General features: G+C 28.1%; 1 protein-coding gene across 1 annotated transcript; it reads left to right on the top strand.

Moving 5' to 3' along the window:
* Window positions 1-10,154: 10,154 nt before the first annotated feature.
* On the top strand, window positions 10,155-13,677 carry LOC115712323 (NAC domain-containing protein 17). The gene is made up of 5 exons (XM_030640596.2): window positions 10,155-10,478; window positions 10,878-11,155; window positions 11,248-11,562; window positions 11,958-12,723; window positions 13,025-13,677. The coding sequence occupies exons 1-5, from the start codon at window positions 10,313-10,315 to the stop codon at window positions 13,405-13,407; spliced, it is 1,908 nt and encodes a 635-aa protein (XP_030496456.1). The 5' UTR covers window positions 10,155-10,312; the 3' UTR covers window positions 13,408-13,677.
* Window positions 13,678-13,739: the final 62 nt, after the last annotated feature.

Here is a 13,739-nt window from a genome sequence, read left to right on the forward strand (position 1 = left end):
GGAAGAATTTAATATAATATTTATAAAATTATACTTAGATGGTGATTGAAATAAAATTAATTATTTCCATCTTAGTAATAATCTTAAATATAAATATTAAGGAAATTAATTTAAGTTGAATTAAATTAAATAATTAGCAACTTAAAAATTTCCTTTGAGAATATATTTATTGAGTTCGAAAATTTAAAGTATATAAAAAAAAAAACTATACAATTTTTGAAAAAATAATAAAAATAGAAAAGAAATACTTCAAGCAAAAATATCACCTATCTAGATTTTCTTTTGACTAGTTAATTCAATTTCTAATAATATATATATATATATATATATATATTTTTTAAATTCATTATTTTAAATTAATCAATTAAATGAAAAAATCATTGATTGTAGTTGGTCCAAGAATTAATTAAAATAAATAATTAATTTACAACTCAATCTATTTTTCAAAATAAATTCGAAAAATATTGCATAAATAAAATGCAATTTTCGAAATTGATTAAGAAAATAAAGAAAAAATATATATTGAAAATTATTTAAGTTTAAGTTGAAAAATTAAATTTCAACCTAAAAAATAATTTTCTATTTAATTAAGTGTCATGAAAAATCAATAAATATTTAAGTATCATGATGAAAATCAACTTAGATATTTAGATTTTTCAAGTTAATTAAATGTATTAAATTCAAGAAATAATAATTAAGTGTAGAGAAGGCTTAATTATTTGTTTCAAGTTTAATACTAGGAAAAATATACTTAATAAAATTGAACCAAAATTAATTATTTAAATAATTAATTTTACAAAGTATATTATTTTTCTATTTAAATATTAGAAATAATGAGTAGTCTAGAAATTACTATCTAGAAAACATCTTATTTGACTAAGTATCTTTTCAAAAATTTAAAAAATATCTAATTTAAGTTATATAGAAAAATTCTAAAACTTAAATAATTTCAAATTTAGATTTAATTAAATATCAAAAATTAAGTTATAACCACTTAATTTGAAGATATCTTTTTAAGTTAATATTCGAAAAGATATTAACCTAAAAAATATCTAAAATATTCCATTTTAAGTTAATATTCGAAAAGATATTAACTTAAAAAATATCTTAAGAATCTTAAATAACTAATGCCTAGGATTCCTCAACTTAATTTCAAATTTAAATAAAATATTCAAATTTAAGTTAGATATGAAAAATCAGTTGATATAACTGATTTATAACTTAAATAGGAATATTTAATTAAATAAGTTCTAGAAAAAATCTTAGTTAGTTAAAATTCTATATTTAATTAAATACAAGAAAAATACAAATAGTTTGTCTAGAAATAATATCTAAACTAAAAGTGTTTTTCTTAAAATTAACTTTAAAATATTAAAATGAAAATAAATTTCATATATTTTAAAAGTTAATTATGTTGCTAATTCAATTTTATTAGGTCAAACTAATATAATTAACCTAGTACAGTTATTTAAATCACGCAAATGGGCCTTCACAATTGGGGTAGTTCATGTGAGGGGGTGCTGGGTTCAGTATGTCGTACCCACTTCTATGGCTCCCAACTCTCACACAAGGCCCAAAAGAGAGGAATTTAACCTTAAAATAAATAACTGTTATTAATTGAATAGGTCCAATAACTAGATGGACCTAAATAAAATCTATCATGGTGTGACATTTTATTTAGCAACAACCTATATGCATCTATATTGAAACAAAATAAACATATAGGCTCACACAGGCACACTTTGGATGGATCCTATCATGTTGCTAGGTCATACACAGATGAAAGAAGATTGTAAAATTTACCTGTTACAAATTATTAACTTGACCAAGGGAGCCATCAAATCATTAGATCTGGCAAAAAGTAACCATGGCTATTTGCAATCAACTAATAATAGGTTTTGAAAAACTTACACACATGCTAAAACCACATACTCCTGCAACAAGGTTAGCTGGATAGTTGGAAGTAGGATTTATTTAATTTTAAATAAATAATTTCAAAAAATAAATAATTAAATAAAAAAAAAGTAATTTAATTTTCGAAAAATAAAATTTTTAAAAATATATTTTTAATTTCGAAAATAAAAAAATATAAATTTAAATTTCGAAATTATTTAAAAAATAAATATTTAAAATTAAACCTACTATTTTGAAAAATTAGGTTTCAACCAACCTAAATATCATTTCAAAAATTTGCTAACTACTTTTAAAAATTAAATGTTATTTTATAAATAAAAATTAAATAAAATTAGAAAAGATAAATTAAATATCTTTTTCAGATTTTAAATTTAATTTAAATAAATAAAATAATAAAATTTAAAAGTTAGCAAAATATCTTACATCTATTTAAAATTACATGATTATAATTATCTTATTTTAAATTTAAATAAGGTCAAAATATTTAAAAAAAAATTAATTTTTAAAATAGTTAAAATCTGACCTTAAATTTAAAAATAAGATAAGATATAATCAAATTTAAAAATAAGATAGATTATTAAGCAAAAAGATAGATATTTACTAATTTCAAATTCAAATTACACTAATATCTTGAATTAAATTTAAAAAATATTAAATTAATTCAAAATGATAATTAGAATTGAATTAGGAATAGTAAATCTATAAACACAAAACTACACAAAAAAATCGGAAGTTAATTCCATGAAAAAGCATGAAAAAACGAAGAAAAATGAAAAAATTGTGAGTTGTACGGACAGTTTTCGCGATCGCAGGAAAATTTCAGCACAACTCCGATTTTTTTGAATTTTCAAAAAATCATAACTAATTCAAATTAAATCGAAATTGAGTTCTGTAAAAAAGGTAACTTGCTTAATTTTTTCCATACTATCCAATAAAATAATTCCAGAAACAGAATCGCAATTATTTTTCACGAAAATTCACAAACATCAATCAATCATCAAATAACACTCAATACAACATGATACCATCCAAAAACAAACAAACAATCGTTTTAAAGTCCAAATTTCTTACAAGTAAATCAACTACCATGGTTCTGAGGCCAGTTGTTGGAAATTTATTTTACCAGGATCTTAGATCTACTCACAAGTATGTTGTTTAAACACCCTAAATATGAACTTTCTAAAACGATAAATTAAACACATATAAAGTTAAGAAAACCTTACATTGATGCAGCGGAATTAATGTCTCCTTCCACTCAGATCTCTAACCCTTGTATCCTTTCTGTAGCAGAGTATAATCAAGATCTGAGCCCGAATGTCTTTCTTCTTCAAGTTTGATCCTTCACAGTCTTCCAATCTATGATTGAGTTACTGTTTGCTGTGTGTGGGCACTTACTCTCTCACTTGGGTTCGAAATTGATGAAGGGAAAAGAGAATAGGGATTTCGGCCAGGTATAGAAAGTGGGGAAGGCTCAGTTTTTCTGAAGAGAGAAATTTCTGTCAGAAGATGATATGAAAACTTATAATTTGACTGAGCCATCACTTTCTATTTATAGGCAACCACTAGGTTTAGGTTAGGAATTATTTGGCATTAAAATAATGAAAATATTAATTTGAAAAACCATCAATAAGTGGTCGGCCATGGTGTTATAGTGGGCCCCACTTGATTTTGCAGTTTTATCAAATTTTATCTATATTTTCTCAAAAACACTAATTTTCCAATTCTAACCTTTTAAATGCCAAAACTAATTATTTAATAACTAAAATAGATTATTAAATAATATTGTCATTTAATTTAATTATTAATTAGACATATAAAGTCCATTAATAAATAAATAAACCTAGAAACTCTTTTCTTTACAATTTCACCCCTGCTTAGTGAAAATTCATAAAATTAGACATAGTCTAACTTTAGAATTATAATTGATCAATCACGAATCAATTAATGAGTCTTACAAGCAGAATATTCTCAACTAGAATGGGGACCATGGATCTATATGTTGAGCTTCCAATAAGTGAACCAAATTTACCAAGTAAATTTCTACTTATTAATTCTTCGTTGAATCCACTTTTAGAACTTAGAATTGCACTCTCAGACTTATATAGAGCATATTGTATGTTCCACGATATCAATATACTATCTCATTTAACCATTGTTATAATCTTATTGTGATTTAAAGATCCTCTATATAGATAATCTACATCGAGATGGGATTTCTTTACCGTTCTCACCCCTCAATGTATTTTGCCCCTTAAAACACTTAGCTACCTGTAAATGGTGTTTAGTGATCTAATAATTAGTCAGTTAAACAAGAGCTCATCCATTTACTTCTATTTGCTAAGCTCGAAGGGAATCATCACTTGACTTCTATACACCAATAGAAGCTATAGATTCCATATTTATGTTCAACACTCCCACTCAATCATACTATCATGTTCCCAAAATATACGTATCACCCTGACCCAAAAGTAGGCTTAACTAATAAATCAAAGAACATGAATAGCACTCCTGAGTTGAGCCTAAGCATATCAGGATTTAGATTCTTTTAATCTTAAGATCAACTACTGATATTGACTTGGAAAGATATGTATAACGGTAAGTTTGTAATATCTTAACTTAGTTGCAATATCGGTCCAGTCCAATGTATACTCCATACATTCGAAACTAGTATACTTTACTAATGTCCTGAAAAGAACATAGCACTTACTCCAAGTGTAAGTACACATCATCGCTGATTATCACATTAGTGTAAATCCAATAACACTGATGAAACAGGGACCAAGTCTTTTAATTCATATGATCACAATCACATTCCACTGTGTTGACGATACTGTAATTGTGAATAAACATATGATCTGGATTTAACTGATTTTGTGTGTAAATGTAATAAACATATTAAACCATTAGCATGTAGAATTCATGCAAACATCAATCACTTCAAATTTCTTAGATAACTAATCAGATTGTAAAGAGTTTTATTTAGGGCATAAAACCCAACACCGTATTGTTTGGAAGAACACTGATACCACATACAATTTTCTTGTGTAAAGTTTTTATATTCTGTATTTTTTAATTTTTAGTTATAGTTTGATTCTGTAAATCTGTATTATGCAGTAATAGGATTGCATTCTGTTGTTGCAGACTATTACACTTGTGATTTTACTGTAATTTAGTAATATTATTGACATTTGCAAAAATATAGTTTTTCATTAATAATTTACAATTATAATCTAACACCCTTAAATTAAAGGGTTTTTTTTTATTTTTTTTGAGAAGGACCTTAAATTCAAGGTTGATTACATACAATTTACGATTAATGCTAACACATATGTTTTCAATTTGAATGATTTATATTTTTGAAATTATACAACAAACATTGTAGGGCTTACTTGTATTCACTTTTCTTTAAAAGTGCAATGGGGTAACACATAATTCTCATTTCTCATATATTTTTGAGAGATGCAATGCAGGATAAAGAGCCTTCTATCCTTGACTATACATACTAATAATTTATGGGAAGAAATATCCTCCTATATTTAAACCCAGAATCATAGTTTTTTATTTGCTCCTTAATTATTCTCAATAGTTACATTGGATTAGGTAAATTGTTATATATTCTTGGGATATTTGTAGACACTTTATTAATATTTATAATTGTTACACATATATTTTTAATTAAAAAATAGTGGCAAAAGTACTTTATCGATTTTGTTGGAGTATTACCCTTATTTAGTTGTTAAGTGTCAATTAAGCTCATTAAGTAAGTGTCAATTCAAAAACATGTAACACAGTGTAATAATATATCGCCACATGTTTTTGAATTGACACTTAATGACCAAAAAAAGTATGACGGTAATAAAATCATAAGATAATATATTTTTATTGATTGTCGTTTTACTTGTATTTAATTTTTTAAGTTCAAATTTTGGCAATAAAATTCTCTAAATTACTGAACTTATAGCGAATTTAATGTGTTATTTATTTTTCACAGTTAACTTACTACCAGTTTAGTAGTTTGGAGAGTTTTATCATTAAAATTTGAGCTTAGAGAATTAAGTGCAAGTAGAATGATAGTTGAGAGATTTAACAACAAAAAAACTCATATTATATTTATTTAAAAATAATTTTTAAATGATATAATATTAAATATTGTTTATAATTATTGTTGTTATATTAATATTTTTTTTGTATTTTAATTTTTTTACTTTAATTCTATTTATTTATAAGTTCACACACATTTATTTATGATAATAACAGGTGGAATACATTTATTGGACAATTAACATCACTATGATAACATCACTCACTCAATTTTATGACATAGTTTGGTTTTCTTAATAGGGAGACTTTCTTTGAAGTTAGGTGGTTTGTTTTGTAGCTATGGACTATGGTCCATGTATATGATGGTTCATGGAGTAGGAATTAATTAAGATAGATGGGCTATATGGAGATGGACCATATAGACTAGAGACTATCCATAATATATGGTCCATAAATAATCTTTTTTGTTTTTTGAGAGGAAGACTAATAATAATCATGTGTGTAAAAATTATGGAAATTTTTTTGGAGTAGTTAATAATGTGGAAAATAAATTTAAATATTTAGTTATATGTGTGATTATTTTTTTATATGTGTGGTAAATAATTGTTTGATCTCTATTTTCAGCACTATAAACTATTTAATATTTTTAAAAATTTACAAGTATTATTAAATAACTACAATATATACGATCATAAAAAAAAAATCTAAAAACTAGACGTGTTCATAAAATCTAAAAAATTAAAACTGACTAGATCGTAATTGAATTTTCGGAGGCACGCCATCACCGAATTCAATAATCAGTTTTGGTTACGGTTTTTTTGACATGGCGGTCTGTTTTGTTTTTTGAAAAAAAAAATAGTTAAATCAAAACTACCAAAAACCTGCCAGATTGCTAAAAATTGCTCAAAATCATATGATTAATTTTATACAGTTATAATTTATAAATGTTCAGTGATCGAATTTCACTCATACTAAAAATTATGTCAAAATAAATAGAAGATTTATCAAAATACTTTTTTTTAAAGAGTGTACTACAACTTTTTTCAAAAATTATGTACCAAAACATGTGATATTATTTTTTAAAATAGTCATTCTCGCCAAAAATAAATATGATTGGTTGAAATAAATTTAATTGTATCCATCAAAATATTATAGTCATTCACATTAGTTTCTTTTAGGGTATTATTATTGGATATTATGTCTTTTAATTGATTAGCGATATTTTCTAAAAATTATTACATCATACTATATATAATTCGATACTTAGTTAAACTAATAGCGACGTTAACACATACAAATATACTAAGGATCAGCAATACTTTTAGCACTTCTATTTCTTATAACATTATCTTTTTTATAATAAATAAATAAAAAAAAAATATCGTAAGGAGACGTGATTAATTGGAAAATACTTAACACGTGGACGTGATTCATTGGAAAATACTTAACACGTGGCTGAATCTATTGGGGTCATATGGAGTATGGAGTATATATATAGACTTGGGATTGGGAACTATCTAAAATTGTAACAATAACTATTTTAGTATTTACTAATACTACTTTATTACATAGTCTTGTATTGTTATTGTATGTACTACCCAAATACATTTCTTTCCCAAAAATAAATATAAAGTACTATCCTAATAATGATTATTATTTACTCTTTAATAAATGAATGAATTTATTGTGGGTTGGAAACTTGAATGTTTTTATTTTTTATATTTGTATATATTTTTGGGATTTTAACAAAATTTTATTATTGAAAAAAAAAAATACAAGGAAATCAGACAAAATAAATAATATATATAAGTTCATTCTACCTCTAAATGGCGATGTAGCTTAGTGATAATACTATTAAAAGAAAAAAAGTAAACAATAAATTAGTAATTAACTTTAAACATATTTATTTTAATTTTTTTTAGCTAAACATCTAATTATTATGCATCATGAAGCTATATATAATGTAGCCAACCTTTTAATAATAATAATAATGGGTGCTCAATTTTGTTTTATGATATTTTAGTACATATATATTTTGGATATATGAGTGTTGTTGGGAGACATGCACTCAACCCTATTTAATATTTATTATTAATTATTATAATTTTGTATGACGAAACACAATATTTATTTAATTATTAAAATTTTATTACAGGATTAAAATTTAAGAATTGTTATATAAAAAATATAAATTAATATTTTATTTATAAAAATACGGTGGTGTGGATAATATTTATATATTTTATGTACTTTTAATTACTAATATACCTCTTACACTATCACTTACACAATCAGACGATGGTTGCATGGTGGTTGTTGGGTGGTTGGCCGAAGGTTGCATCAGACGAAGGTTTCAATCAGACGAAGGTTGCTGGGTGGTTGGCCGAAGGTTGCATCAAACGAAGGTTTCAATCAGACGAAAGTTGCTTATTGGTTGGCCGAAGGTTGCGTCAGACGAGAGTTTCAATCAAACGAAATAACTGTTAGCAAAATATTTTTGCAACTGCAATGCAATTGTTATGAAAAATTAAAAATCATAACAGTATTTCCACGTATGTAACTCTATCTACATGTCTCTTCATGATTTAATATGAACAAATGCACCAATAGAAATTTGGAAAACAACGAAAATATACAATGATAAATATTTTACTATAGTATTGATGTAATTTTTTTGGATTATTTGAGAACTCCAGTTCACTTCTTAAAATCTGCATTTCATGGATCTAAAAATTGAAGTCAGGACATTAGTTTTATGCAAATTAAACTGGATTTCTGGTTGAATTTAGTTTCATAGTAGTTTTCCTACATTTTTTTTATGAATTTGAAACAGCCCACGTTTTGATTGATTCTGGTCGTCTTCTCAATGAAATCGCCATAATTAATGGTGGTTTTCTTTGAGGTTGAATTTTCGTTTTGATTGCGTTAGATTATTGCGTAGTTGCACGATAGTTGCCCAGGAAGCATGAATCCTAGGTTAAAGGTATGTGTAAGTGGTATTTGTGTAATTTTTTTTATTTAAACTGTATTTTTATTTCTTTGGTCAGCTTGAAGTATTTTTGTAATATTGTTATTTTTTTTTTTGTTAATAATAAAAAAAAAATCCTTTTGTAAAATGTAGGCTCAAAATGTATATTTTTTTTAATATACTTTTTTGCAAAAAAAATTTGCTTAAGACATATCTTAAAATTTAAAATGAAATAAAATGATAATAATAAAAAAAATACTATAAGACACCAGTGCTTAGGACTCTCTTACATATTAATAGGCGTGTTTGTGGTGTAGGTGTTACAGGTTGTGACATTTTTCTAAACCAAACCGCATGTGCGGTTTTTATAATTTCTCAAACCGCAACTGCACCGTGAGATCTTAAAATTGTAAAAATTATACCGTAAAAATACGGTGTAGTACGGTGTGATTTTAGCGATTTACGCTACCATAATTATCGAACATTATAATAAAAATTCAAAAATTTATCTATAAAATTTTAACAATACAAAAAAGAAAATCTTATTAAAATTTTAACATCATAACATATATATTAATCATCAAATTATATTGTAAAAATTAGTAATTTTGTAATATGTAATGCGGTGAAGTTTGAATCACATTATTAAATTCAAAACTACAAACCGCACCACATCACGCGGTTTGGAAAAAATGCAAATTGCAACCATACCATAAAAGATTTCAAACTGTATTTTTTATACGGTGTGATGCGGTGTGAGCAGAGATGGACACACTAATAATAGTGCCAATAAAAAAAAGTTAGTGTTAAAAAATATTAAATATCTTCTATTTAGTTAAATAATTATATAACAAAATAGTAAAAAGTCCTTACAAAATAATTATAATATTAATGTAAAGTAAATAATAAATATTTTTATAACAATTAAGCTGATCAAAAATTTTAGTCGTCACTGGGTGTGAGTAGTTTGTGCAATGTGAATGGTTCGATGAATACCGTTATTCAATATCATTATTGGTTAATATAATAATTTTTAAAAAATATTGCTAACTAATTACAAATGACACGTTAGTAAAGTTGCTCGACACCACCACCCGATACGAATAGCAATACTGTAAGAAAAAACGGGTGAAAATGATCCAATACAGTAAAAGCACGGGCTCGCCGTTGACCGTTGACTATTGAGAAAGGCGGTCGAATATAAATAACAGAATTTCAGTAGTTACGATACAGACACTCTTCTCTCTCTCTCCTCTGTTTTCAGAAAAATCCCTTTCTCTCTCTAAATCACGTACTTCTTCTTCTCTTTCACCTCCATTATTTATTTCAAATTTCCCTTTGATCACGAACCTAACAAAGGGATTGTGATTTTCTTTTGGGTTTTGAGCGATGGTGTTTTCCGACGATCATGATTGTCCACCTGGGTTTAGGTTTTATCCGACCGACGAGGAATTGGTGCTTTATTATCTGAAAAGAAAAATTTGTGGTAAGAAATTGAGGTTGAATGTTATTGGCGAGACTGATGTCTACAAATTCGAGCCAGAAGAATTACCAGGTGTGTGATTTTATAGCTTCAACTGCTACTTCCCGATTTGACTTTTGTTTAGATCAAAATTGCGACTTGATTTAAGGGTTGTATATTTGGTTGATGGGTTTTTAATTTAGGGTCTTGTTCTGTCAAAGGGTTTTAACTAAATTTCTGCAATCAGTTTTGTTAAGTCCCAAGTTCAGTTTTTTTTATTATTGTTTAAGAAAACGATATGAGAGCTTCTTATTTATGATATGTTGTTTTGAGTCCTTGTTGTGAGGTATGTGATAGGACAATACTTGTTTAGGTCTATGAAGTTATTATATGAGACTTTCAACATGTTATTGATAATTGTTTGGTTTGTTTGTTACAATTTTAGATTAATTGATTGGTATTCTGACATGTGAGAATTCAATTGATATGCAGGAATGTCAATACTGAAAACTGGAGACAGGCAGTGGTTCTTTTTCAGCCCGCGAGACAGGAAGCACCCTAATGGTGCAAGGTCAAACCGAGGAACGAAACACGGGTATTGGAAAGCAACAGGGAAAAATCGCTCCATAACAACCAATACTCGATCTGTTGGGGTGAAGAAGACTCTAGTCTTTTACAAAGGACATGCACCTCAAGGTGAGCGCACGGACTGGGTTATGCACGAATATACCTTGGACGAGGAGGAGCTTAAAAGGTGCCAGAATTTGCAGGTATTAATTTGATTGATTTATTTAGTCCTTTGTTTTTGGTTTTGATACATTTTGTAATGAGTATTCACTTGTTTTGTTTTTCGGTAATGCAGGACTACTATGCACTTTACAAAGTGTTTAAAAAAAGTGGTCTTGGGCCTAAAAATGGTGAGCAATATGGGGCACCTTTCAGGGAAGAAGAATGGAATGCTGATTGTCCAGATTTTAACAGGTCTGCCATTGTGGAAACTCCAGTGGAAAGAGTTGATGGGGTTCTGTCAAATGTTGAGAGTCAGGAGACAATAGTTGACAGTCAAAAATCTCTCTCTGATGAAATTGAAGAGCTTTTGCAACAAATGACTGATGAGCCTTTGCTTGACCTGCCAGAGGTCAAAGATTATGCTGACAACACTCCACCACAATCTCAGGTTTGTTATTGAGCTGACTTCCACTAATGCTATCCCTTATTTTTTTTTTCTTCTACTTAAATGATAAAATAATTGTTTGTTCTGCATTATTGGTTTATTTAACTTTTATTGATATTATAACAAGAGCAACAAAACAAAGAATAAGGATTTGTTAACAACGAAAATTAGCACAAGCCAAGGTTGTAGATAAAGAAAATTTTAAACTGGAATACCGACACAAGAACTTAATTTATTGAAATTTAACTTACTATTCCGCTATTGAGGTTTAATAAATTGAATTAGTTAATTACTTTGAGTACAAGAAGCTGTAGTCTTATTTAAAAAAAAAAAAAGAAGATGTAGTCTGTTAGCTTTTTATATATTCAGACACTGATAAATTTTATTTTATTTTGCAGGTTCTGAGCAACAATGATATGCAGAGTAATTTGGTGGACTCACACAGTAGAGAAATTTCATTTGAAGAACCTGTCGATTCACTCCATGCTAGCGGTGTACAACATAATGTGGAGGCCAACTTTGAGCACACACAGTCTGATATCTCTCAATTGCAATTTCATGTGCCATCTGAGGTTGCATTTTCTCCCAATATTCATGAACAAGAGGTTTACGTACTACCTGTGGAAGATTTTATTGAGATGGATGATCTTTTCGGTCCTGAACCTACTACAACAGATGCGGAGAAACCACTGGAAAACTTTCAGTTTGAGGAGGTAGATGGATTATCTGAGTTGGACCTGTTTCATGATGCCACCATGTTTTTGAATGATATGGGAGTTGATGATGATCGGTCAAGGATTTCACATCAATACGTACATTCCCTAGAGCAAAATGTGGTAAACTCGTATCAGTATCGAAGAAATTCTGAACAAGTTGGCGAAGACGAGGCTGTTAGTCAGTTACTTTTTGAAGTTGCTGACCAAAATACTAATCTTTATTATTTACAAGGCTCAGACCAACATACAAGTCTGTTGCATTTAGAAGGCACAAGCCAAGTAAATAATCACATGTATTTAGAAGGCACAGACCCAATTAATAATCTACTGTATCAAGATATTGCAAACCAGATGAACCATCAGTATCAGTTCCAGCCAGATAATCAAGAGAGAAGTGTCTTTACTTCTGCAGAGTTTGATGCTGGCTCTCACCCTAATTCGTCTTCAGGTATATAATCTTTGCAGATATTTTCTTTGCACAGCTTCGAATGACTTAACACGTTAACTGAGCTGTGTATTTAGTTGTTGAACACCATTCCCGTGGCACAAAATCTATGTGGAATTGGGATTTTGGGCCAGCTTTAAAAGCCCTCTTCTAAAACAACTTCCCTTCTCTCATGTATCATTGGTTTCAATGATTGGAACCTTTTAAGAAAAAAAAATGGTATTCAAGAGAATTTCTGTTAGCTATATGATATGATTTTGCATTGCTTAATTTTGTTAATTTTTGGTTTATTCTTTTGGTGTAGTTTGTGATACTTCCACATTTTCATTGCAACCGACTCAAAACCAAAGTGGCAATGATAATAGTGGTAACAATAGTTGGTTCTCTTCTACTTTATGGTCATTTGTGGAGTCCATACCTACTACTCCTGCCTCTGCTGCCGAAAATGCATTGGTGAATCGGGCTTTTGAACGAATGTCCAGCTTTAGCAGGTTGAGAATCAATGCTGCTGTGAATGCAACAACCGTTCCCGCAGGTAGTGATTCTGAAAGCGTAAAGAGTCCACCCCGAAATAGAGGATTCATCTTCTTTCCTATTCTTGTGGTAGTAATTGCCATTTTATGGGTTGTGCTAGGAACTGTGAAACTATGGGGTAGTAGTAGCAATAGTACTAGTATTGCTTCATGAAAATGTGTATATGGGGGAGGACAATTTTGACTGATATTGATCTTAAAATTAATAAGAAAATGTCAAAGAATAAGAGAGAGAGAGAGAGAAGGGGGGCACAGATTTATATATGAATTTTGGTTGTAAGGGTCAACACGTTCCTATTGTTAATAGGGGTTATATATGTATGATATATAAGGGTGTTTGAGTTAGTCTTATATGAAATTATGAACAAATGCATGTTTAATTTTTAGTATATTCATCACTAACCTATTATTCTTTTGTGCAAAAGCTCTCTTTTTTCTCTCTTTTTGCTATGCTTTGAGTCAGAGTGTAATGATACTTGCAGACAA

This window comes from Cannabis sativa, chromosome X (assembly GCF_029168945.1).
Source record: "Cannabis sativa cultivar Pink pepper isolate KNU-18-1 chromosome X, ASM2916894v1, whole genome shotgun sequence".
Classification (NCBI taxonomy): domain Eukaryota; kingdom Viridiplantae; phylum Streptophyta; class Magnoliopsida; order Rosales; family Cannabaceae; genus Cannabis; species Cannabis sativa.